We start from the raw sequence: 27,430 nt of genomic DNA on the forward strand, positions 1-27,430 counted from the left end.
CTGAAATATGGCAGATGGAATTCAATGCAGGTAAGTGCACTTCGGTAGGACCAACCAGGGTAGGTCTTACACAGTGAATGGTAGGGCACTGAGGAGTGTGGTAGAACAGAGGGATCTGGGAATACAGGTCCATAATTCATTGAAAATGTCGTCAGGTCGTAAAGAAAACATTTGGCACATTGTCCTTCATAGATCAAAGTACTGAGTACAAGAGATGGGATGTTATGCTGAAGTTGTATAAGACGTTGGTGAGACCTAATGTGTGCAGTTTTAGTCACCTGCCTACAGGAAAGATGTAAATATGGTTGAAAGAGTACAGAGAAAATTTACAAGGATGTTGTCAGGTCTGGAGAACCTGAGTTATAGGGATTGAACTTGTTAAGACTTTATTCCTTGGGATGTAAAAGATTGAGAAATTTGATAGAGGTCTACAAAATTATGAGGGTTATAGATGGGGTAAATCTAGCAGGCTTTTTCCACTGAGGTTGGGTAGGACTACAACTAGGGGTTATAGATTAAGGGGAACATGAGGGGAAACTTCTTCGCTCAAGATGATCATGAGAGTGTGGAATGAGCTGCCAGTGCAAAGTGATGCATGCGAGCTTGATTTCAGCTTCTTAGAGAAGTTTGGATAGGCAATAGATGGTAGGGTTATGGAGGACTATGGTTCTGGTGGAGGTCTATGGGATTTAAATTTAACCTCTCTGTGCCTCGTGGCACATTTGGCAGCAATCTTGCGATTGCTTTAGCATTTGTCTGTTTTTTATGAGGCTGAGTTGCTTGCTCGGCACTCAACTCAGCACAGATGGAAGGCATGCAAGGAGCTGGCCAGATTTGAACCCAGGACCACTCACCTGGAAGTCCAATGCGAATGCCACAACAGCAGGTTGATGGGAGTAGGCAGTTTAACTGGCTCGGCGTGGACAAGATGGGCTGAAGGGCATGTTTCTGTGCTGTACTGTTCTCTGACTGTATGACTCTTTTGTACTATTAGCTAGCTTATAATCATATTTCACCTTTTCTCCCCTTATTGCTTTTACCAGTTGCTTTCTGTTGGTTTTTAAAAGCTTCCCAATCCTCTTGCTTCCCACTAATTCCTGCAGTATTGTATGCCCTCTCATTTGCTTTTATGCTGATCTTGACTTACCTTGTCCCTTCCTCCCTTTCAAATGCTGTTTCTTTGGAATGAAACAATCCCATGTCTTTTGAATTACTCTTAACAAATCCTGCTATTGCTGCTCATCCTTGCTAGTGGCCCCTTCCAATCCCTTGGCCAACTCTTCTCTCATGCCTCTGTAGTTCAGTAATACTTTAGCTTCTCTCTCTCAAACCTCAGGGTGAATTATCTCATAGTATGATCACTCCCTCCTAAGGGTTCCTTTATATTGAGCTCTCTACAGAGATAAGAGGCAATTTCTTTAATCAGTGGTTGGGAAGGCCAATGTATTGGGTATATTTAAAACAGTGATAGGTAAGTACTTAATTAGTAAGGGTATGAAAGGTTATGGGAAGAAGGCAGGAGAATGGGGTTGGGAGGGAAATAAATCAACATCGAATAGTGGAGCAGACTTAGTACGAATGACCTAATTCTGCTCCTGTGTCATATGGTCTAATCCTTGTTCCATCCTTTCTTTAAACTAGCATTTCAGATTCCCACTTGGGATTTATGTGAAAACCTCTCCTGTGACTTTGTCCAACCTCCTGTATGCTTTTGGTTGTTGTTTTTGTAGCTCACTAATTAGCCCACCCTTGCCCACAAGCCACCTGTATCCGCGTGACTATCTCATCTACCAGTGCAGGATGGAGGGACAGGGAATGTGACGAACTGTCCAATCTGTTGGCCTCTTGTATATCTATTACTCTACCCCCTCTCCTAAATCCAAATGGATTCTACTGATCATTTCCTCCTCTTTCTCCACCTGTGTTTTCCTCCCCGCCCCCCCAAGAAAAACAGGAACTCTGTTACTATTTCCAGCGCTTACCAAAAAATTTCCAGCCAACTGGTTTATAGTTTCCTATTCAGTCATTGAGCAATGGGGTTACAATTTTCTACCTTTGGAATTCTGGAAAAAGGCAACTATTGTCATTATGTCCATTGCTGTTTCCTTCAAAATGCAACACATTTCATCAGACCTGGGATGTGTTACTCTCTAACAGTTTCAGTGTGCAAACCCTGGATGTATTGCAGCCCTCAAGAGTTTTAGTCAAAAATGCCAAAATATTTAAAAATATATGAACACAGGTATCTGAAGCAAAGAACTTTGTGAATAACTGTGTTTTAAGAACTGCAACTGGAGGACATGAGGTAAGGGTGAAAGATGAAATGCTCAAGGGGAACTCCTTCACTCAGAGGTTGGTGAGAGTGTGGAACGAGCTGCCAGTGCAAGTGGTGGAGGCAGATTCGATTCAGCATCTTAGAGAAATTTGGATAGGGACATGGATGGGGAGGAGTGTGGAGGGGATCAGTGGTCCAGGTGCAGGTCAATGGCACTCGGCAGAATAATACAGTAGTTGAACACAGACTAGATTGGCCAAAGGTCCTGTTTCTGTGCTCTATGACTCTAACTATAATGTGAAACACGTATGAACCTTCAGTATCTTGATCGGATAGATTATGGAGGGGATAAGACCTTAAGACATAGGAGCAGAATTAGGTCACCTGGCCCATCGAGTCTGCTCCTCCATTCAATCATGGATGATCTATTATTCCTTTCAACTCCATTCTCCCTACAACATTTGACGCCCTGACTAACCAAGAGCCTATCAACCTCCACTACAAAAAACTCAATGACCTGGCCTCCACAGTCATCTGTGACAATGAATTCCAGGGATTCACCACCTCCTGGCTAAAGGAATTCCTTCTCATCTCGTGGCGTGGTGGTGAGGAAGACCACCCCTCCTCCAAACAACCAGGTGCTGTGTCTTACCATGGCCGATGTGAGGAAAACCCTGTGCAGGGTCAACCCACAGAAGGCTGCTGCACCAGACAATATTCCTGGCAGAGTGCTTAGAGGATGTGCAGACCAGCTAGCAGATGTTCTCACTGATATCTTCAACATCTCCCTGAGCAGCGCCGTCATTCCAACGTGCTTCAAGACCGCCACCATCGTCTCCATGCCAAAGAAGTCTTCAGTGTCCTGCCTGAACAACGACCGTCCCGTCGCACTCACATCCATCATCATGAAGTGTTTCGAGAGGCTTGTCATGAGGCACATCAAGACCCTGCTGCCCCCCCCTCACTGGACCCCCTGCAGTTTGCGTACTGTCCCAACCGTTCAACAGATGACACCATTGCCATCACCCTTCACCTGGCCCTAACTCACCTGGACAAAAAAGACGCGTATGTTTGAATGCTGTTCATAGACTTCAGTTCAGCATTCAACACAATCATTCCTCAGAAACTGATTGGGAAGCTGAGCCTACTGGGCCTGAACACCTCCCTCTGCAACTGGATCCTAGACTTCCTGACTAGGAGACCTCAGTCAGTCCGGATTGGAAGCAGCATCTCCAACACCATCACACTGAGCACGGGGGCTCCCCAGGGCTGTGTGCTCAGTCCACTGCTGTTCACTCTGCTGACTCATGACTGTGCTGCAACACACAGCTCGAACCACATCATCAAGTTCGCCGATGACACAACCGTGGTGGGTCTCATCAGCAAGAACGATGAGTCAGCATACAGAGAGGAGGTGCAGCGGCTAACAGACTGGTGCAGAGCCAACAACCTGTCTCTGAATGTGAACAAAACAAAAGAGATGGTTGTAGACTTCAGGAGGACACGGAACGACCACTCTCCGCTGAACATCGACGACTCCTCCGTAGAGATCATTAAGAGCACCAAATTTCTTGGTGTTCACCTGGCGGAGAATCTCACCTGGTCCCTCAACACCAGCTCCATAGCAAAGAAGGCCCAGCAGCGTCTCTACTTTCTGCGAAGGGTGAGAAAAGTCCATCTCCCACCCCCATCCTCACCACATTCTACAGAGGTTGTATTGAGAGCATCCTGAGCAGCTGCATCACTGCCTGGTTCAGAAATTGCACCATCTCGGATTGCAAGACCCTGCAGCAGATAGTGAGGTCAGCTGAGAAGATCATTGGGGTCTTTCTTCCCGCTATTACAGACATTTACACCACACGCTGCATCCGTAAAGCAAACAGCATTATGAAGGACCCCACGCACTCCTCATATAAACTCTTATCCCTCCTGCCATCTGGCAAAAGGCACCGAAGCATTTGGGCTCTCACGACCAGACTATGTAACAGTTTCTTCCCCCAAGTCATCAGACTCCTCAATACTCAGAGCCTGGACTGACACCAACCTACTGCCCTCTACTGTGCCTGTTGTCTTGTTGATTATTTATTGTAATGCCTGCACTGTTTTGTGCACTTTATGCAGTCCTGGGTAGGTCTGTAGTCTAGAGTAGTTTTGTGTTGTTTTTTTTCCATAGCTCAGTATAGTTTTTGTATTGTTCATGTAGCACCATGGTCCTGAAAAACGTTGTCTCGTTTTTATTGTGTACTATACCAGCAGTTATGGTCGAAATGACAATAAAAAGTGACTTGACTTGATCTCTGTTCTAAATGGACGTCCCTCTGGTCCTAGACTCATCCACTGTAGGAAACATCCTCTCCACATGCATGCTGTCTAGGCCTTTCAATGTTCGATTAGTTTCAATAAGAATCCCCCTCATTCTTCTAACTCTAGCAAGTATAGACACAAAGCCATCAAACACTCCTTTCATTCACAGCATAATTCTCATCAACCACCTCTTGACTGTCTCTTCTTAGATAAGGGCTCAAATCTGCTCTCTACTCACAGTGCAGTCTGACCAACGCCTAATAAAGCCTCTGCATTGCACTCTTGCTCTTACCTTCAAGTCCATTTGAAATGAATGCTAACATTGTGTTTGCCTTCCTTACCCCAGACTCAACCTGCAGATTAACCTTTATGGAATCCTGCATGAGGATTCTCAAGTCCCTTTGCACCTCTGATTTTTTAAATTTTCTCCCTGTTTAGAAAATAATCCGGGCTTTTATTCCTTCTGCCAAAGTGAGTGACTATACATGTCCCTACACTACTTTCCATCTGCCACTTTTTTGCCTGTTCTCCCAATCTGTCCAAGCCCTCTGCAGTCTCCCTGCTTCCTCAATACTATTTGTTCCTTCACCTATCTTTGTATCATCTGCAAACTTGGCCATAAAGCCATCAATTTTGTTGTCCAAGTCATTGACATATAACGTGAAAAGAAGTGGCCCCAATTCTGACCCCGCGGAACACCACTGGTCACTGACAGCCAACCAGAATAGACCCCCTTTATTCCGATTACCTCCTGCCAGTCAGTCAATCTTCTATCCATGCTAGTATTTTTCCTGTCATACCATGGGCTGTTATTTTGTTAGGCAGCCTCATGTGTGGCACCTTGTCAAAGACCTTCTGAAAATCCAAGTACGCAACATCCACTGGCTCTCCTTTGTCCATCCTGCCTGATATTTCAGAGCCCCAACAGATTTGTCAGGCAAAATTTGCCCGCAAGGAAATCATGCTGACTTTGGCCTACTTCATTATGCACCTCCAACCACCCCAAAACCTCATCCTTAGTAATGGACTCCAGCATCTTCCAACCACTGAAGTCAGACTAACTGGCCTATAATTTCCTTCCTTCTACCTCTCTCCTTTCTTAAAGAGTGGAGTGACATTTGTAAATTTCCAGTCCTCAGGAACCATTCCAGAATCTAGTGATTCTTGAAAGATCGTTATTAATGCCACCACAATCTTGTCAGCTACCTCTTTCTAAACTCTTGAGGTCTAGTCCATCTGATCCAGGTGAGTTATCTACCTTCAGACCTTTCAGTTTTCCTAGCACCTTTACCTTATTAATAGCAACTTTACTCACTCTACCCCCTGACACTCTTGAATTCCTGGCATGCTGCTCGCATTGTCCAGCAGGATGTTTGCCTCTGTTGAAGCATCTAGAATCTGTGGTAGGGGGAGGGAGGAGGCACTCTGCCTCAAAAGAAGGACTCGACAGAGAGGAGCTGAAATTTTTTTTCTTAGAGTCTTTTGAATGCTTTTTCTCAAAACAAGTTTTTGAGGCAATTTCTTAATAAGGAAGGGATGAACCGTTTCTATTGATGGAAAGAATGTAGAAGAAAGAACAGTACAGCGAAGGAACAGGCCCTGAGACCCACAATGTTGTGCCAAACCAATTAAATTAGTAATCATGTGCCTATCTAAACACCTCTAAGTTTGCTGCTTGTGTCCCATATGCCTTCTTAACCACTCTATCAACCTGTGTAGCCACTTGGACCCCAAGTGGCTCATCAACACTGTTAAGGGTCTTGCGTTAACTGTGTACTTTCTCTTCACATTTCAACATGTAGAAATGATTTTGTTAAATGGCAGAGCAGGCTGGAGGAGCTGGTTTGATGAGTGGTGGGTTGGGAATAACCTTTGAAATTGATCATGTTGTAGCACTGATGGACAATGTGACTGTTAGAGAAACAATGAGCTGAATCTAAAGTCGAGGAATGTTAATGTTTCCGCCTGTTCACAGGGTAGTGAGTGGATCAAGAGACGCTACTCTCAGAGTGTGGGACATTGACACAGGGCGGTGTTTACACACGTTACTGGGACACGTGGCTGCTGTCCGCTGCGTGCAGTATGACGGGAAAAGGGTCGTGAGTGGTGCTTATGACTACACTGTAAAAGTGTGGGATCCAGAGACTGAGACCTGTGTGCACACTCTTCAGGGACATACAAACAGAGTCTACTCACTTCAGGTAAGGTGTGTGTATGTGCACTCGCACACTGGTTTGGTTTTAAGCTCAGCAAATTGTGGTATTCTGTTGAAAAGAAAACGTTGGGAATCTGGGCCAAGGAAAACTGCTACCAAAAGGAAATCGGTCAAGTGGGCAGAGGTTTTCAAGTAATCAGTCACAGGATTAGAGGGTGATACAGCTTTGAAATTCACTTTGTCTGTCTATTTATTTATTTACATTTAGACATTTACATTTACATGTAAACAGCATGGAACAGGCCCTTCCAACCCAGTGAGCCGTTCCGCCCACCAACCCACCTACTTATCTGTAGCTTAATCAGAGGACAATTGACAATGACCAATTAACCTACAAGATATACAGGTCACTCCTATATATCGGTGAGACCTGATGTAAATTGGGAGACTGCTTCGCTGAGCACCTACGGTCTGTCTGCCAGAACAAGCGGGATCTCCCAGTGGCCACCCATTTTAATTTCACTTCCCATTCCCATTCTGATACGTCCATCCATGACCTCCTTCACTGTTGGGATAAGGCCACACTTAGGTTGGAGAAACAACGCCTTATATTCCATTTACGTAGCCTGTAACCTGATGGCACGAACAATGGTTTCTCAAATTTCCAGTAATGCCTCTTCTTCCCACCCCCCCCCCCACCATTTCCCATCCCCTTTTCTCTCTCTCATGTTAGGTCCTTGCCCACTCATCGCCTCCCTCTGGTGCTCCTACACTCCCCCCCCCCCCACCTTTTTTCTTTCTTCCATGGCCTTCTGTCTCTTTCACCAATAAACTTCCTAGCTCTTTGCTTATCCTTCCACTTTTCACCTATAGCTGGCGTTTCTCTCTCCCCTCCCCCCACCTTTCAAATCTACTCAGCATTTTTCCTCTCCAGTCCCGCCGAAACGTCAACTGTGCTTTTTTCCATAGATGCTGCCTGGCCTACTGAGTTCCCCCTCCCCCGCCGGCAAAAAAAAAAGCAAGCATCAGTACCGCCCCCGAGTACTCAGCGTGAGCAAAGCAATAGCAAAGACACAGACTGCAGTTACCCCAAAGACTTCGCATTTCACCCAGCATTCGACATCCCACAGGCTCACACTCTCCCTAATAAGGGAGAAAGAGCTGTTTCCATTTTCCCAGTGAACAGGGAGACATAACAAACAACTCACTGGTTTACGATGTTAAAAGTCCGTTATGTCGCTTTTTTTGAGCTCTGTGCCTGAAAATCTCAAAGATCCTGGGTCTTTGGGCCCACAGCAGTAGATTTTCTGACTCCCCTGACGACACACGGGTCTCCTGCTGTGACACCGACCTGCGATCCACCCGTCTCCAGAGCCCCGAGATCTTAGGCTTCCAAATCCAAGCCGGACTCTCAGGCTGAACCTTGGCGTGCCAAACAATGGCAGACATCCCACCTCTCCCGGAAGTTCTGGGAGTGTCCCACATATGAATAGTGGCTCCCTGATGCCCGCAAATTATATACAATATCACGGAAATCAATTTTTTTGAGAGCGAGCAAGCAAGAGAGAGCGCGAGAGCGACCACGAGAGAGAGTGAGAGAAAGCAAGCGAGAGAGAGCGCGAGAGAGAAAGCAAGTGAGAGAGAGAGCGCGCCATGGCAGAGTGTTCCCAAAAAAATATAAAACATATGTCACCCCGGACTACACTAAAGTGTACCCCTGCCTAATAGGGGTCAAAAATATTGGCAGTGTTGCTCGCTGCACTGTTTGCAACAGGGACTTTTCTATTCCCATGGTGGGTTAAGACTGTAAAAGACGTGTTGAGGTGAGTTTAACAGGTGTCATTCGTTCATTAGCATAGCTAATGTTATTTAAACTAGCTGGCCAGCTGCTAAGGAGCTACTCTTCTGCAGACATTCCACCTCTCCCGGAAGTCTCCCGCAAATTGATGGTGCTACCTCCCTGAAATGAGTTTTTGCAAGGTGGGATGTCTGCAACGGCCAGTTCTGAAACCCGAGAACGGGTCCCATTCCCACAAAGAACCGAAGTCAGCGTGTAACTCCAGGTCAGAGGGAAAAGGGAAAAACAGAGATATTAATGATGGAAATAGAGTTGTTTCTGAAGATGCAAGCAAAGAGTTGCCGTTTAGCGCCATCTTAACTTCGCTCCACCTCCAGATGTAGAATCATGGGTAGAGTTAATTAGCTGCAAGGGTAAAAAGATCCTGATGGGAGTTATATACAGGCCTCTAAACAGTAGCCAAGAACTGGGCTACAAATTATAATGGGAGGTAGAAAATGTATGCCAAAAAGGCAATGTTATAATAGTCATTGGGGATTACAATATGCAGGTGGATTGGGAAAATTAGGTTGGTGCTGGATCCCAACAGGGTGAAATTCTAGAATGCCTATGAGATGGCTTTTTAGAGCATTTCATGGTTGTGTGCGCTTGGGGATCAGAAATACTGGAATGGGTGTGGTGCAGTGAACCAGAATTAGTTAAAGAGCTTAAGGTAAAAGAACTCTTAGTGACAAGTGATCGAATTCACCCTGAAATTTGAGAAGGAGAAGCTCAAGTCAGAAATGTTAATATTACAATGTAGTAAAAGGGAATTATGGAGGCATGAGAGAGGAGTTGGCTAGAATTGATTTGAAAAGAACACTGGCAGGGATGATGGCAGAGCAGCAATGGCTCAAATTTCTGTATGCAATTCAGAAGGCACAGGATATATACATCCCAAAAAGGAAAAAGTATTTTAAAGGCAAGATGGCATAACTGTGGCTAATAAGAGAATTCAAAGCCAACATAAAAGGTAAAATAAGGGCATATAATACAGCAAAAATTAGTGGGCAGTTAGAAGATTGGGAAGCTTTTAAAAACAACAGGAGACAACTAAAAAGTTATTCAGAAGGTAAAGACAGAATACAAAAGTGAGCTAGCCAATAATATTAAAGATGACATCAAAAAATTCTTCAGATACATAAAGTGTAAAAGAGAGGCGAGAGTGGATATTGGACCACTGGAAAACAATACTGGAGAGGTAGTAAAGGGAGACAATGAAATAATGGGTGAAATGAATAAGTATTTTGCATCTGCCTTCACTTTGGAAGACACTAGCAGTATAGTGTCAAGGGTCAGAAGTGTGTGAAGTTACTGTAACTAGCAAGTAGGTTCTTGGGAAACTGAAATCACCTGGACTGGATGGTGTACACCCCAGGGTTCTGAAAGAAGTGGCTGAAGAGATTGTGGAGGCATTAGTAATGATCTTTCAAGAATCAATAGATTCTGGTATGGTTCCAGAAGACTGGAAGATTGTAAATGTCACTCCATTCTTCAAGAAGGGAGAGAGGCAGAAGAAAGAAAATTATAGGCCAGTTAGTCTGACCTGGGTGGTTGGGAAGATGCTGGAATCGATTGTTAAGGATATGGTTTCAGGATATTTGGAGGCATATGATAAAATAGGTCATAGTCAGCATGGTTTCCTCACGGGAAAATCTTGCTTGACAAATCTGTTGGAATTCTTTGAAGAATTAACAGGCAGGGTAGACAAAGGAAAATTGGTTGATGTTGTGTAATTGGATTTTCAGAAGGCCTTTGACAAGGTGCCACACCTGAGGCTGCTTAACAAGCTACGAACCCATGATATTACAGGATCGATCCCAGTATGGGTAAACCCGTGGCTGATTGGCAGGAGACAAAGAGTGGGAGTAAAGGGAGCCTCCTCTGCTTGGCTGCTGGTGACTAGCAGTGTTCCACAGGGGTCTGTGGTGGTACCAATTCTTTTTACATTATATGTCAGTGACTTGGCTTATGGAATTGATGGCTATGTTTCAAAGTTTGTGGATGATACAAAAATAGAGGGGCAGGTAGTTTTGAGGAAGTAGAGAGGCTGCAGAAGGAGAATGGGCAAAGTAGCAGGTGGGATACAGTGTCGGGAAGTGTATTGTCATGCATTTTGGTAAAATAAATAAAAGGGTAGACTATTTTCTAACTGGAGAAAAAATTCTTTAAAAAAAATGAGGTGCAAGGTCCTTGTGAATCCTTGTGCAAGATTCCCTAAAGGTTAATTTGCAGGTTGAATCTCTGGTGAGGAAGACAAATACAATGTTCACATTCATTTCAAGAGGACTAGAATATAAAAGCAAGGATGTAATTTTGAGGCTTTATAAAGCACTGGTGAGACCTCACTCGGAGTATTGTGAGCAGTTTTGGGCCCTTTATCTTAGAAAGGATATGCTGACATTGGAGAAGGTTCACAAAAATGATTCCAGGATTGAACAGCTTGTCATATGAAGAGTGTTTGATGGCTCTGGGCCTGTATCCACTAGAATTCAGAAGATTGAGGGGTGACCTAATTTAAAACTATTGAAAGGTGAAAGGTCCTGATACAGTCAATGTGGAGAGGATGTTTCCTATGGCGGGAGAGTTGAAGACCAGAGGACAGAGCCTCGGAATAAAGAGGCATCCTTTTAGAACGCAAATGAGGAGGAATTTCTTTAGCTCGTGGTGAATCTGTGGAATTCTTTGCCACAGGTAGCTGTGGAGGCCAAGTCTTTATGAATATTTAAGGCAGAGGTTGATAAATTCTTGATTGGTCAAGGCACGAAGAGATACGGGGAGAAAGCAGGAGACTGGGGCTGGGAGGAAAAACGCAAACGCATCAGTCATGATGAAATGGTGGACCAAATAGCCAAATTCTGCTCCTTTTTCTTATAGTCTTCTGGTCTAGGTTCTGAAAGTAGATAAATCACCTGGACCAGATGGACTACACCCCAGAGTTCTGAAATAGGTAGCTGAAGAAATTATGGAGTTATTAATAATGATCTCTCAAGAATCAATAGATTCTGGTGTGGTTCCGGAGAACTGAAAAATTGCAAATGTCATTCCACTCTTCAAGAAGGGGTCCTCCTTCTTGAAAGGAAATTAGATGCCAGTTAGTCTGATCTCAGTGGTTGTGAAGGTGTTGGAGTCAATTGTTAAGGATATGTTTTCTGGGTACTTGGAGACACATGATAAAATGTGCCAAAGTCAGCATGGTTTCCTTTAGGGGAAATCTTGCCTGGCAAATCTTTTGGAACTCTTTGAGGAGATAACAAACAGGACAGACAAAGGGGAAACAGTGGACTTGGATTTGCAGAAGGCCTTTCACCAAGTGCTGTACATGAGGCTGATTAACAAGATGAGAGCCCGTGGTATCACAGGAGAGATACCCGCATGAATAGAAGATTGTCTGATTGGTGGGAGGCAAAGAGTGGGAATAAAGGGAGCCTTTTCTGGTTGGCTGTTGGTGACTAGTGGTGTTCCATGGGGGTTGGTGTTGGTACCCCTTTTTACGTTGTATGTCAATGATTTGGATGATGAAATTGATGGAGGGGCATATAGTGTTGAGGATGCAGGGAGGCTGCAGAAGGTCTTTGGTGGTTGGGAGAATGGAAAACTAAGTGACAGATGGAAAACTGTGTTGGGAAGTGTATGGTCAAGCACTTTGGTAGAAGGAATAAAAGCTTAGATTGTTTTCTAAGTAAGAAGAAAATTCAAAAATCAGAGCTGCAAAGGGACTTTTTGAGTCTTCATGCGGGATTCCCTATAGAATAATTTGCAGGTTGAGTTAGTTGAGGCAGGCAAATGCAATATTAGCATTCATTTTGAGAGGACTAGAATTTAATTACAAGATTGTAATGCTGAGTCTTTATAAAGCACTGGTGAGGTTTCACGGAGTATCGTGAGCAGTCTTTGGGCCCCTTATCTAAGAAATTATGTGCTGACATTGGAGATGGTTGATAGCAGTGACTGAAAGGGTTATCATTTCAGGAGTGTTTGATGGCTCTGCATCAGTACTTGCTGGAATTTAGAAGAATGAGGGGTGATCTTACTGAAACCTATTGAATATTGAATGACTTGGGTAGAGTGGATGTGGAGAGGATGTTTCCTATAATGGGTGAGTCCCGGACCAGAAGGCACAACCTCAGAGTAGAGGGACATCCATTTAGAATGGAGACGAGGAATTTCTTCAGCCAGAGGGTGGTAAGTCTGTGTAATTCATTGCCACAGATGGCTGTGGAGCCCAAGTAATTGGGTGTATTTAAGGCGGAGGTTGATAGATTCTTGATCAGTCAGGGCATGAAAGGTTGTGGGGAGAAAGTAGGAGAATGGGGTTGAGAGGGAAATGGATCAGCCATGCTCAAATGGTGGAACAGACCTGATGGTCAAATGGCTAATTCTGCCCCTATATCTTATGATTTTATTAAAGGGGGCTTGTTGTGCTTTTGTTGTCATGTTTTGTTGCTGCTGCTTGTGTTGTTCTACTGAACACTGTGAGGCTGCTGAGTTGGTGCTGGAATCTGCGACGACACTTGCGGGTTGCCCCAGGTTCATCCCTGAGTGTGTTGGCTGTTAGCGCAAACATCACATTTCACTGTATGTTTCGAAATACGTGATCAATGAATCTGTATCTGAAATGGAGATTATTGTGATGCCAGCTGATTTGCTTGTTTCTGTTTTCTCCCCTCGCCTTTGCTCAGTATGATGGCGTACATATTGTCAGCGGATCCCTTGACACTTCGATACGGGTGTGGGACGCAGAGAATGGCAACTGTTTACACACGTTAATGGGGCACCAGTCATTAACCAGTGGTATGGAGCTGAAGGACAACATCCTGGTGTCTGGGAATGCTGATTCCACTGTGAAAATCTGGGATATCAAGACAGGACAGTGTCTGCAGACATTACAAGGTGAGTTTGAGACAGTTGTAGTAGAGACCATTCACTCACGTGGCAGGGGCTGAGGTTGAGAGCTGAGGCCGATATCAATTTCCCTTGAAGAGCTTGCCTGGTGATGAGACTTCCCTGAGGGTCTGCCGCAAGGTTTAATCCAGAGAATTAGGCCCATTGAGTCAGTTCCACCATTCCATCATGGCTGATTTATTCTCCCTCTTAACTGCATTCTCCAGCCTTCTCTCTGTAACCTCTGACTAACCAAGGACCTATCAACCTCTGCTTTAAATATACTCAATGACTTAACCTTCTCAGCCGTCTGTGGCAATGAATTCCACAGATGCACCTCCCTCCAGCTAAAAAAGTTCCTCCTTGTCTTTGTTCCAAATGGGCATCCCTCTATTTTGAGGCTGTGTCCTGTGGTCCTAGGCTCACTCACTATAGGAAACATACTCTCCACATCCACTCTAGTCCTTTCAAAATTCAATAGGCCTCAATGAGATTCTCCACCCCCCCCCGCCCCACCCCATTGTTCTAAACTCCAGCGAGTACAGACCTAAAGCCATCAAACACCCCTCATATGTAAACCCTTCCATTCCTGGAATCATTCTCATGATTGATTTGAGGTGAGCGTGGACGTGAAGATTGAGGCAAATGTGGAGTTGAAGAAGTTTTAAACCTCCATACAAGTTTGTCTTTGCATGTCCATCCTGTATAGTGAATTCTGAAACCCTGCTCCTGTACCAGTTCCTCAGCTACACATTCATCTGCCAGATCATCCTATTCTTATCCTCACTAGTGTGAGGCATAGGCAGCAATCCAGAATTTGCTAACCTGGAGGTCCTGCTTTTCAGCTTTCTACGTAACTCCCTGTATTATCTCTTCAAGACCTCATCCCTTTTCCTACCCACAGTACGCCATAGGTACCAATAACTTCTGGATGTTCACCTTCCTCCTTGTGAATTTCGTTTAATCTCCTGGTGGCACACAGAGTGGGAGGAGCTCAGCAGGCCAGCAACATCTAGGGAAAGAAATGGACTGTGGGCTGAGTCCTTTCATCTAGATTGCCCTTGGTAGCTGGGACAGTCCTCATCTCCATTCCTAAGCACTGGCGTTCAGTGTCTATTAAAGAAGGTGCCTTTCCACACCTAGAACTGAATGGCACTCACCAATCTGCCCGCAGAGCTGAGGTCAGGCACTCACAGGGACTGAGCTATATCACAGCTAGTGATCACTCTGTAATGGCTGCAGTTTGCAGACTGATGCTTCACCATTGCTGCCATGTGAGAGCCTGTAGAATGTTGGGGGGGGTGCGTTCTGTGGAAAGGATAAACAGGACAGGTGGAGACTGGGGGAGTTCTGAGTGAGGTTTATAAGACTTAGAGGCATTGATAGAGTAGGCAGAGTACCACAAACACGAGAAAATCTGCTGATGCTGGTAATCCAAGCAATGCACACAAGATGCTGGAGTAACTCAGCAGGCCAGGCAGCATCTATGAAGAAGAGTAAACAGTTGGAAGTTTCAGGCTGAGACCCTTCATCAGGACTGGGGGAAAGAAGATGAAAAGTCAGAGTAAGAAGGGGAGGGGAGGAAGAAGTGCGAAGTGGCTGGTGACAGATAAAACTGGGAAATGGAGAGGAGTGAAGTGAAAAGCTGGGAAGTTCATTGGTGAAAGCGATAAAGGGCTGGAGAAGGGGGAATCTGATAAGAGACAGTAGAAGACCATGGAAGAAAGGGAAGGGGTGTAGAACTAAAGGGAGGTGATGGGCAGGTAAGGAGATAAGGTGAGAGGGAAACAGGAGTGGTGAAGTGGGGGGAAGTTACCAGGAGTTTGAGAAATCGATGTTCATGCCATCAGGTTGGAGGCTACCCAGAAGGAATGTAAGGTGTTGCTCCTCCAACCTGAGTGTGGCCTCATTGCAGCAGTAGAGAGGCCATGGACTGACATTTCGGAATGGGAAGTAGAATTGAAATGGATGGGATTTTCTGGCGGATAGAGCGAAGATGTTCAGCGAAATGGTCTCCCAATCTACATTGGATCTCATCAATATACAGGAGGCCACACCGAGGTGAAGTGTCCCTCACCTGGAAGGACTGTTTGGGGCCCTGAATGGCAGCTAGGAAGGGGGTGTAGAGGCAGGTGGGAAATCAGTGGGGGAGGATGAATAGACAAGGGAGTCGTGTAGGGAGTGACCTTGCAGGAAGCAGAAAATGGGGGATAGGGAAAGATGTACTTGGTGGTAGGATCCTGTTGCAGCTGGCAGAAGTTACAGAGAATTATGGGCTGGATGCAGGGGCCAGTGGTGTGGTAGGTGAGGACAAGAGGAACCCTATCCCTGGTAGGGTGGCAGGAGGAGGGGTGAGGGCAGCATTGACGGTGGAGGGAGGAAAGCTGCTTTCTTTGAAGGAGAAGGACATCTCATTCGTTCTGGAATTAAAAGCTTCATTCTGAGAGCAGGTGCAGTGGAGACCGAGGAACTGGGATAAGGGGCTGGCATTTTTATGATTCTGCTTCCAATTCCTATTCCGGCATGTCAGTCCACGGCCTCCTCTACTGCCACTCAGGTTGGAGGAGCAGCAGCTTATAGTCTATCTGGGTAGCCTCCAAACTGATGGCATGAACATCGATTTCTCAAACTTCTGTTCATTTCCCCCACCACCATTCCTCATTCCTGTTTCCCCCTCTCACCTCATCTCCTTACCCGCCCATCACCTCCCTCTTGTGCTCTTCCCCTTTCCATTTCTTCCATGGTCTCCTACAGTTTCCTATCGGATCCCCCTTCTCCAGCCCTTTCACCAATCAACTTCCCAGCTGTTTACTTCACCGCTCCCCTTCTCCCAGTTTCACCCATCACCTACAACCATATACTTCTTCCTCTCCTCCATCCACCTTCTTACTCTGACCTCATCTTTCCTCCCAGTCCTGATACGACCAAACATAGGAGCACAATTAGGCCATTCAGCCCATCAGTCCACTCTGCCCTTCTGGCTGCTTCCGGATCCCACTCAACCCTATACACCTGCTTCTTTCCATATCCTTTGATGCCCTGACCAATCAGGACTTCTATCAACTTCTGTTTTAAATATACCCACGGACTTGGCTTCCACTGCAGAGCATTCCACAGATTCACTACTCTCAGGTTAAAAAAAAATCCTCCTTACCTCTGTTCTAAAAGATTGCCCCTCAATTGTGCCCTCTAGTTCTGGATACCCCCACCAGAGGAAACATCCTCTCCACATCCACCCTATCTGGTCCTTTCAATATTCGGTAGGTTTCGATGATATCATTCCACATTCTTCTAAATTCCAGTGAGTACAGGCCCAAAGCTGCCAAACGCTCCTCATATGTTAACCCCTTCATTCCCAGAATCATCCTCGTGAACCTCCTCTGGACTCTGTCCAATGACAACACATCCTTTCTGAGATATGGGATCCAAAACTATTGACGATATTCCAATTAAATATTGGACTAGATGAGATTCCAAGTAGACTAGACTAGATTCAATTCCACTTTACTTCAGGATTCAAATTTTGCCAATTTTACTCTTTTTCATAGAGAGCCTGGCCTGTGAATTCCTCTAGCATTTTGTGTACGTAGACAGAGAGTATGAAGGAAGAGCAGTAGATGTAGTGTATGTGGATTTCAGCAAGGCATTTGATAAGGTACACCATGCAAGGCTTATTGAGAAAGTAAGGAGGCATGGGATCCAAGGAGACCTTGCTTTGAGAATCCAGAATTAGCTTGCCCACAGAAGGCAAAGAGTGGCTGTAGAGTGGTCATATTCTGCATGGAGGTTGGTGACCAGTGGTGTTCCTCAAGGATCTGTTCTGGGACAGATTTGCTGATGACACAAAGGTTGGGGGTGTTGTGGATAGAGTAGAGGGCTGTCGGAGGTTAAAGCAGGACATTGATAAGATGCAAAACTAGGCTGAGAAGTGGCAGATGGAGTTCAAAACAGGTAAGTGTGAGGTGATTCATTTTGGTAGGTCAAATATGATGACAGAATATAGTATTAATAGTAAATCTCTTGACAGTGTGGAGGATCAGAGGGATCTTGGGGTCCGAGTCCGTAGAACACTCAAAGTTGCTGCGTAGGTTGACTCTGTGGTTAAGAAAGCATACGGTGCATTGGGCTTCATCAACCATGGGATTGAGTTTAAGAGCCAAGAGGTAATGTTACAACTATATAGGACCCTAGTCAGACCCCACTTGGAGCACTGTGTTCAGTTCTGGTCACCTCACTACAGGAAGGATGTGGAAACCATAGAAAGGGTGCAGAGGAGATTTACAAGGACGTTGCCTGGATTGGAAATCAGAATCAGGTTTATTATCACTGGCATGTGACGTGAAATTTGTTCATTTAGCAGCAGCAGTTCAATGTAATACATAATCTAGCAGAGAAAAAATATAAACAAGTAAATCAATTACGTATGTTGAATAGATTTTTTTTTAAATGTGCCAAAACAGAAATACTGTATATTTAAAAGAAAGTGAGGTCGTGTCCAAAGATTCAATGTCCATTTGGGAACCTGGCAGAGGGGAAGAAGCTGTTCCTGAATCGCTGAGTGTGTGCCTACAGGCTTCTGTACCTCCTCCCTGATGGTAACAGTGAGAAAAGGGCATGTCCTGGATGCTCGAGGTCCTTAATAATGGATGCTGCCTTTCTGAGACATTGCTCCCTAAAGATGTCCTGGGTACTTTGTAGGCTAGTGCCCAAGATGGAGCTGACTAGATTTACAACCCCCTGCAGCTTCTTTCAGTCCTGTGCAGTAGCCCCTCCATAGCAGACAGTGATGCAGCCTGTCAGAATGCTCTCTACGATACAACTATAGAAGCTTTTGAGTGTGTTTGTTGACATGCCAAATCTTTTCAAACTCGGAATAAAGTATAGCCGCTGTCTTGCCTTCATGTGCCTAAGGAGAATAGGTTGGGTGAACTCAGCCTTTTCTCCCTGGAGTGACGGAGAATGAGAGGTGACCTGATAGAGGTGTATAAGATAATGAGAGGCATTGATTGTGTGGATAGTCAGAGGCTTTTTCCCAGAACTGAAATGGCTAACACGAGAGGGCACAGTTTTAAGGTGCTTGGAAGTAGGTACAGAGGAGATGTCAGAGGTAAGTTTTTTACTCAGAGAGTGGTGAGTGCGTGGAATGGGCTGCTGGCAACGGTGATGGAGGTGGATACGATAGGGTCTTTTAAGAGACTCCTGGACAGGTACATGGAGCTTAGAAAAATAGAGGGCTATGGGTAACCCTAGGTAATTAAGTACATGTTGGACACAGCATTGTGGGCTGAAGGGCCTGTATTGTGCTGTAGGCTTTCTATGTTTCTATCTTCTTCCCAGGGTTGAAATGACTAAAATGAGAAGGCATCCATTTGACATTAGAGGGGTGATTTTAAAGGAGATGTGAGGGGCAAGTTTTTTAAACAGAGTGGTGAGTGCCTGGAAGAGGCTGCCTGGGGCGCTGGTAGAAGTAAATACATTAGGGACTTTTAAGAGACTTTTAGGTAGACACATGAATGTGAGGAAACTGGAAGTATATGGAGGCAGAAGAAATTAGTCTAATTGGCTATTGGTTTACTAATTTAATTGGTTCAGCACAACATTGTGGACTGAAGGGCCTGTTCCTCTACTCTACTGTTCTACATTCTCTTCGTTGCCACAGGCGGCTGTGGAGGCCAGGTCATTGGGCGTATTTAATGTGGAGATTCATAGATTCTTGATTAGTCAAGGTGTGAGGATTACAGGGAGAAGGCAGGAGGATGGGGTTGAGAGGGAAATGAATCAGCCACACTGAAATGGCAGAGCAGACTTGATGGACCTATGTCTTCACTAATAGCCAGAATCGTTCTGACCCTTGGTAATAGGGCTGTGATCCGCTGTTTTAGGGCATCATTGTTGGAGCTCGCTCCCATGTCTTGCTCAGGTGTGAACTTTAGGGGAGGCGTTCACTGGTGTGAGGAGGTTGGGACTGTATCAGTGCTCGAGAATGATTCAGGCTCGAGTGAAATTCAACTTCTCAATGCACACCCATTCTGTTTCCCATCATAGGTCCGAACAAACATCAGAGTGCTGTTACCTGCCTGCAGTTCATCCAGAAGTTTGTTGTCACCAGCTCGGACGATGGGACAGTTAAATTATGGGACCTCAAAACTGGCGAATTCATTCGCAATCTGGTGGCACTTGAGAGTGGCGGCAGTGGCGGTGTTGTGTGGCGGCTCCGAGCTTCTAAGACAAAGCTAATTTGTGCAGTGGGCAGTCGGAATGGTACAGAGGAGACGAAGCTGCTGGTGCTGGACTTCGACGTGGACATGAAGTGAGGGTAGTTTGTGAGGTGGTGTGCTGCTATGCACTCCTGACCCCTGACCACAAGCAGCAAGCTGCGTCAACCTCCCTGCTGTCCATTCCAGTTTGCCAAAGAAGACTTGACCTTGTGGGGGAAAACCAGAGGTGGATCTGCAGCAACCCCATAAGGGGTAGTGGTGCCCCTCCGGAGAGGGGCCAGCCGGTCTGCCGTTGCAAGCCTATAGCACTCATGCGGGGAGCAATTTGGGAAATACTTAAAGCACCTTAGAACTGAGCCATCACAGGACATCCATCTGTCTCGAAGACGAGACACTTGGAGACACCTTAGAGACTTGCCAAAATTGTTAGAAACAGAAACTTGTACATAAAATGGTTCTATCTGTATATTATATAAAAGTGTATCTATGTGACAATGAGGTAAAGCGTCCTTAACTATGTCTGTATAGTGAAATTGTGTAGCAGTGTGTGGAAACTTGTGTGAGAGAGAGGATGATGGTAAATGGTGTGTGTATGTGTGTGAACATGTATAAGGTTTTCACTATCCCTTACCTTCCCCACTCATCTTGCATAAACCTTTGGGATTTAAGCAACAGCAGTAAGCTATAAATGCTGTGCTTTATTGAAAAAGAGGGGAAAAAACATTGAAATAAAGATTGGTTGGTGCTGCCTCTTTTGGTAAGATGGTATCGCACATAATCACAGCGTCCTCTTGGGGTCCAGACAAAGGTGTAATTGTTTGTCCTTTAAACCTGTTTTACAATTGAAAGACATTGTTGGATATTAAGAACATCCAAGTATTGCAGGTACACCCCAATAGCGAGTTGCTCAATAGTGATGGAGTTGTGTACCATGTTGTTGCCTGGACTAATTGCTTACCTTTGTTGTGTAGAAGCAATGCACGGTTCCCACAACAGTGCAAGTGATTGTCTTAGGTGTTTTTCTTGTGATCGCAAGAATACCTCAAGCCCAGTTCACTGGTTCATTGGCGCGATCAATGGTGGGTGCTGCGTTGCCTCTATTGTTGTGCAGACCAGGCCCTCATGCTGTGGTGTCACCTGTTGCAGACACCCCGAAGAACAGACACTGAAGCAGAGTGGGAGAGAGCCAAGGCCTCGATGGACATGCTGGAATCCGTACTGAAATGGGGATATTGCCCTCCAGTGTTTTGTGGAAGATGAGCTAGATCAAGACAACTTCCTTGACTCTGGAGAAACATTGTTTCATTTGGCTGTATTCATGTATGGTCAAATGACAATTAAGCTTGAACTGGAAACTAATCCACGTCCCCAGTGCAGGCAGCCAGTGGCTCAGAGTTTCAGACCTTCGCTACAGTCACAGAGAGATACAGCAGGATTCCTCCCCTCCACAGCTGCTTGTAAGGAATTTGTACTGTGTGTTCTCCCTGTGACTCTGTGGGTTTCTTCCAGGTGCTCCAGTTTCCTCCCACAATCCAGAGATACATGGGTTAGTTTGTTAATTGGTCACATTGGTGCAATTGGGTTGTGGGGGCTCATTGGGCCAGAAGGTTTTGGGGCTTGTTACTGTGCTGTATATTTAAATTTAAAAAATGCCAGGAAGCACATCACTTCACTAATAATGCCCTAACTCTTCGTATTCTTGCTACATTTTAAGGGAGCTAGGGCTTTACTCTTTGGAGAGAAGGAGGATGAGAGGAGACATGATAAAGGTGTACAAGATATTAAGAGGAATAGATAGAGTGGATAACCAGCACCTCTTCCCCAGGGCACCACTGCTCAATACAAGGGGACATGGCTTTAAGGTAAGGGGTGGGAAGTTCAAGGGGGATATTAGAGGAAGGTTTTTTACTCAGAGAGTGGTTGGTGCGTGGAATGCACTGCCTGGTGGAGGCATGTACACTAGTGAAATTTAAGAGACTACTGGACAGGTATATGGAAGAATTTAAGGTGGGGATGTTATATGGGAGGCAGGGTTTAAGGGTTGGCACAACATTGTGGGCCGAAGGGCCTGTACTGTGCTGTACTTTTCTATGTTCCATATGTTCTATTTTCATCACTTCACTAATAATACAAACATAGAAAACCTACAGCACAGTACAGGCTCTTCAGCCCACAAAGTTGTGCCAAACATGTCCCTACCTTAGAAATTACCAGGCTTACCCATAGCTCTCTATTTTTCTAAGCTCCATGTACCTATCCAAAAGTCTCTTAAAAGACCCTATTGTATCCACCTTTATCACCTTTGCCGGCAGCCCATTCCACACACTCAACACTGTCTGAGTAAAAAACTAACCCCTGGCATCTCCTCTGTACCTACTCCCCAGCACCTTAAACCTGTGTCCTCTTGTGGCAATCATTTCAACCCTGGGAAAAAGTCTCTGACTATCCACACAGTCAATACCTCTCATCATCTTATACACCTTTATCAGGTCACCTCTCATCCTCCGTCGCTCCAAGGAGAAAAGGCTGAGTTCACTCAACCTATTCTCATAAGGCATGATCCCCAATTCAGGCAACGTCCTTGTAAATCTCCTCTGCACCCTTTCTATAGTTTCCACATCCTTCCTGTAGTGAGGCGACCAGAACTGAGCACAGTACTCCAAGTGGGGTCTGACGAGGGTCCTATATAGCTGCAACATTACCTCTCAGCTCCTAAATTCAATTCCACGATTGATGAAGGTCAATACACCATATGCCTTGGGTGCCTTCTTAACCACAGAGTCAAACCACACAGCTGCTGTGAGCGTCCTATGGACTTGGACCCCAAGATCCCTCTTATCCTCCACACTGCCAAGAGTCCAACCATTAATACTGTATTCTGCCATCATTGTGGTTACCAAAATGAACCACTTCACACTTATCTGGGTTGAACTCCATCTGCCACTTCTCAGCCCAGTTTTGCATTCTATCAATGTCCTGCTGTAACCTCTGACAGCCCTCCACACTATCCACAACACCCCCAACCTTTCTGTCATCCCTCCACTTCCTCATCCAGGTCATTTATAAAAATCACTAAGAGTAGGGGTCCCAGAACAGATCCCTGAGGCACACCACTGGTGACTGACCTCCATGCAGAATATGACCCATCTACAACCATTCTTTGCCTTCTGTGGGCAAGCCAGTTCTGGATCCACAAAGCAAGGTCCCCTTGGATCCCATGCCTCCTTACTTCCTCAATAAGCCTTGCATGGGGTACCTTATCAAATGCCTTGCTGAATTCCATGTACACTACATCTACTGCTCTACCTTCATCACATCCTCAAAAAATTCAATCAGGCTCATAAGGCACGACCTGCCTTTCACAAAGCCATGCTGACTACTCCTCATCATATTATGCCTCTCCAAATGTTCATAAATCCTGCCTCTCAGGAGCTTCTTCATCAATTTGCCAACCACTGAAATAAGACTCTTATTTAAAAGTTACTCTTAATTTCTCCTTTGGCTTCTCCCACTTCCTCCAAACTAAAGGCACTCATGTGGGTCCTAGCTCTGCCTGCCTTTTTATTGGCTTTGTGGAACAATCTATGTTCCAAACCTATTCTGGTATCTGTCCCCCACTTTTCCTTCGCTATATTGACGACTGCATTGGCACTGCTTCCTGCACGCATGCTGAGCTCATTCACTTCATTAACTTTGCCTCCAACTTTCACCCTGCCCTCAAGTTTACCTGGTCCATTTCTGACACCTCCCTCCCCTTTCTCGATCTTTCTGTCTATCTCTGGAGACAGCTTATCTACTGATGTCTACTATAAGCCTAAAAGTTGCTGGTGAACGCAGCAGGCCAGGCAGCATCTATAGGAAGAGGCGCAGTCGACGTTTCAGGCCGAGACCCTTCGTCAGGACTAACTGAAGGAAGAGTGAGTAAGGGATTTGAAAGCTGGAGGGGGAGGGGGAGATGCAAAATGATAGGAGAAGACAGGAGGGGGAGGGATGGAGCCGAGAGCTGGACAGGTGATAGGCAGAAGGGGATACGAGAGGATCATGGGACAGGAGGTCCGGGAAGAAAGACGGGGGGGGGGGTGACCCAGAGGATGGGCAAGAGGTATATTCAGAGGGACAGAGGGAGAAAAAGGAGAGTGAGAGAAAGAATGTGTGCATAAAAATGAGTAACAGATGGGGTACGAGGGGGAGGTGGGGCCTAGCGGAGGTTAGAGAAGTGAATGTTCATGCCATCAGGTTGGAGGCTACCCAGACGGAATATAAGGTGTTGTTCCTCCAACCTGAGTGTGGCTTCATCTTTACAGTAGAGGAGGCCGTGGATAGACACGTCAGAATGGGAATGGGATGTGGAATTAAAATGTGTGGCCACTGGGAGATCCTGCTTTCTCTGGCGGACAGAGCGTAGATGTTCAGCAAAGCGGTCTCCCAGTCTGCGTCGGGTCTCACCAATATATAAAAGGCCACATCGGGAGCACCGGACGCAGTATATCACCCCAGTCGACTCACAGGTGAAGTGATGCCTCACCTGGAAGGACTGTTTGGGGCCCTGAATGGTGGTAAGGGAGGAAGTGTAAGGGCATGTGTAGCACTTGTTCCGCTTACACGGAACGCTCTGCTCTCCACTCCCTCCGCACTAATCCTAACATTATTATTAAACCCGCTGATAAGGGGGGTGCTGTTGTAGTCTGGCGTACTGACCTCTACCTTGCCGAGGCACAGCGACAACTCGCGGATACCTCCTCTTATTTACCCCTCGATCGTGACCCCACTAAGGAGCACCAGGCCATTGTCTCCCACACTATCAACGACTTTATCCGCTCAGGGGATCTCCCATCCACTGCTACCAACCTTATAGTTCCCACACCCCGCACTTCCCGTTTCTACCTCCTACCCAAGATCCACAAACCTGCCTGTCCTGGCCGACCTATTGTCTCAGCTTGCTCCTGCCCCACCGAACTCGTTTCTGCATACCTCGACACTGCTTTATCACCCCTTGTTCAATCCCTTCCGACCTATGTTCGTGACACTTCTCACGCTCTTAAACTTTTCGATGATTTTAAGTTCCCTGGCCCCCACCGCTTTATTTTCACCTTGGATATCCAGTCCCTATATACTTCCATCCCCCATCCGGAAGGTCTCAAAGCTCTCCGCTTCTTTTTGGATCCCAGACCTAATCAGTTCCCCTCTACCACCACTCTGCTCCGTCTAGCAGAATTAGTCCTTACTCTTAATAATTTCTCCTTTTGCTCCTCCCATTTCCTCCAAACTAAAGGTGTAGCTATGGGCACCCGTATGGGTCCTAGCTATGCCTGCCTTTTTGTTGGGTTTGTGGAACAATCTATGTTCCGTGCCTATTCTGGTATCTGTCCCCCACTTTTCCTTCGCTACATTGACGACTGCATTGGCGCTGCTTCCTGCACGCATGCAGAACTCGTTGACTTTATTAACTTTGCCTCCAACTTTCACCCTGCCCTCAAGTTTACCTGGTCCATTTCTGACACCTCCCTCCCCTTCCTAGATCTTTCTGTCTCTGTCTCTGGAGACAGCTTATCCACTGATGTCTACTATAAGCCTACTGACTCTCACAACTATCTGGACTATTCCTCTTCTCACCCTGTCTCTTGCAAAAACGCCATCCCCTTCTCGCAATTCCTCCGTCTCCGCCGCATCTGCTCTCAGGATGAGGCTTTTCATTCTAGGACGAGGGAGATGTCTTCATTTTTTAAAGAAAGGGGCTTCCCTTCCTCCACTATCAACTCTGCTCTTAAACGCATCTCCCCCATTTCACGTACATCTGCTCTCACTCCATCCTCCCACCACCCCACTAGGAATAGGGTTCCCCTGGTCCTCACCTACCACCCCACCAGCCTCCGGGTCCAACATATTATTCTCCGTAACTTCCGCCACCTCCAACGGGATCCCACCACTAAGCATATCTTTCCCTCCCCGCCTCTCTCTGCATTCCGCAGGGATCGCTCCCTACACAACTCCCTTGTCCATTCGTCCCCCCCATCCCTCCCCACTGATCTCCCTGCTGGCACTTATCCGTGTAAGCGGAACAAGTGCTACACATGCCCTTACACTTCCTCCCTTACCACCATTCAGGGCCCCAAACAGTCCTTCCAGGTGAGGCATCACTTCACCTGTGAGTCGACTGGGGTGATATACTGCGTCCGGTGCTCCCGATGTGGCCTTTTATATATTGGTGAGACCCGACGCAGACTGGGAGACCGCTTTGCTGAACATCTACGCTCTGTCCGCCAGAGAAAGCAGGATCTCCCAGTGGCCACACATTTTAATTCCACATCCCATTCCCATTCTGACATGCCTATCCACGGCCTCCTCTACTGTAAAGATGAAGCCACACTCAGGTTGGAGGAACAACACCTTATATTCCGTCTGGGTAGCCTCCAACCTGATGGCATGAACATTCACTTCTCTAACTTCCGCTAGGCCCCACCTCCCCCTCGTACCCCATCTGTTACTCATTTTTATGCACACATTCTTTCTCTCACTCTCCTTTTTCTCCCTCTGTCCCTCTGAATATACCTCTTGCCCATCCTCTGGGTCACCCCCCCCCCCGTCTTTCTTCCCGGACCTCCTGTCCCATGATCCTCCCGTATCCCCTTCTGCCTATCACCTGTCCAGCTCTCGGCTCCATCCCTCCCCCTCCTGTCTTCTCCTATCATTTTGCATCTCCCCCTCCCCCTCCAGCTTTCAAATCCCTTACTCACTCTTCCTTCAGTTAGTCCTGACGAAGGGTCTCGGCCTGAAACGTCGACTGCGCCTCTTCCTATAGATGCTGCCTGGCCTGCTGCGTTCACCAGCAACTTTGATGTATGTTGCTTGAATTTCCAGCATCTGCAGAATTCCTGTTGTCTACTATAAGCCTACTGACTCTCACAGCTATCTGGACTATTCCTCTTCTCACCCTGTCTCTTGCAAAAATGCCATCCCCTTCTCGCAATTCCTCCGTCTCCGCCGCATCTGCTCTCAGGATGAGGCTTTTCATTCCAGGACGAGGGAGATGTCCTCCTTTTTTAAAGAAAGGGCCTTCCCTTCCTCCACCATCAACTCTGCTCTCAAACACATCTCCCCCATTTCACACACATCTGCTCTCACTCCATCCTCCCACCACCCCACTAGCAATAGGGTTCCCCTGGTCCTCACCTACCACCCCACCAGCCTCCAGGTCCAACATATTATTCTCTGTAACTTCCGCCACCTCCAACGGGATCCCACCACTAAGCACATCTTTCCCTCCCCCCCCACCCGCTTTCCGCAGGGATCGCTCCCTACTCGACTCCCTTGTCCATTTGTTCCCCCCATCCATCCCCACTGATCTCCCTCCTGGCACTTATCCTTGTAAGCAGAACAAGTGCTACACATGCCCTTACACTTCCTCCCTTACCACCATTCAGGGCCCCAGACAGTCCTTCCAGGTGAGGTGACACTTCACCTGTAAGTCGGCTGGGGTGATATACTGCGTCCGGCGCTACCGATGTGGCCTTCTATATATTGTCGAGACCCGACGCAGACTGGGAGATCGTTTCGCTGAACACCTACACTCTGTCCGCCAGAGAAAGCAGGATTTCCCAGTGGCCACACATTTTAATTCCACGTCCCATTCCCATTCTGACATGTCTATCCACGGCCTCCTCTACTATAAAGATGAAGCCACACTCAGGTTGGAGGAACAATACCTCGTATTCCATCTGGGTAGCCTCCGACCTGATGGCATGAACATTGACTTCTCA

General features: G+C 46.3%; 1 protein-coding gene across 2 annotated transcripts in view; it reads left to right on the forward strand.

Annotated features, from left to right (window-relative positions):
- The window catches only part of LOC134349853 (F-box/WD repeat-containing protein 7-like), a 239,931-nt gene extending 219,742 nt beyond the window's left edge, over positions 1-20,189 (forward strand). For both annotated transcript variants that reach the window (XM_063054804.1, XM_063054805.1), the window contains 3 exons: positions 6,555-6,780; positions 13,254-13,464; positions 19,501-20,189. In XM_063054804.1, coding sequence (XP_062910874.1) covers positions 6,555-6,780; positions 13,254-13,464; positions 19,501-19,769 — 706 coding nt within the window. In that variant the 3' untranslated portion in view covers positions 19,770-20,189. The remainder of the gene's footprint in view (positions 1-6,554; positions 6,781-13,253; positions 13,465-19,500) is intronic.
- The last annotated feature ends 7,241 nt before the right edge of the window (positions 20,190-27,430 follow it).

The sequence above is a fragment of the Mobula hypostoma genome, chromosome 7 (genome assembly GCF_963921235.1).
Source record: "Mobula hypostoma chromosome 7, sMobHyp1.1, whole genome shotgun sequence".
Lineage (NCBI taxonomy): Eukaryota > Metazoa > Chordata > Chondrichthyes > Myliobatiformes > Myliobatidae > Mobula > Mobula hypostoma.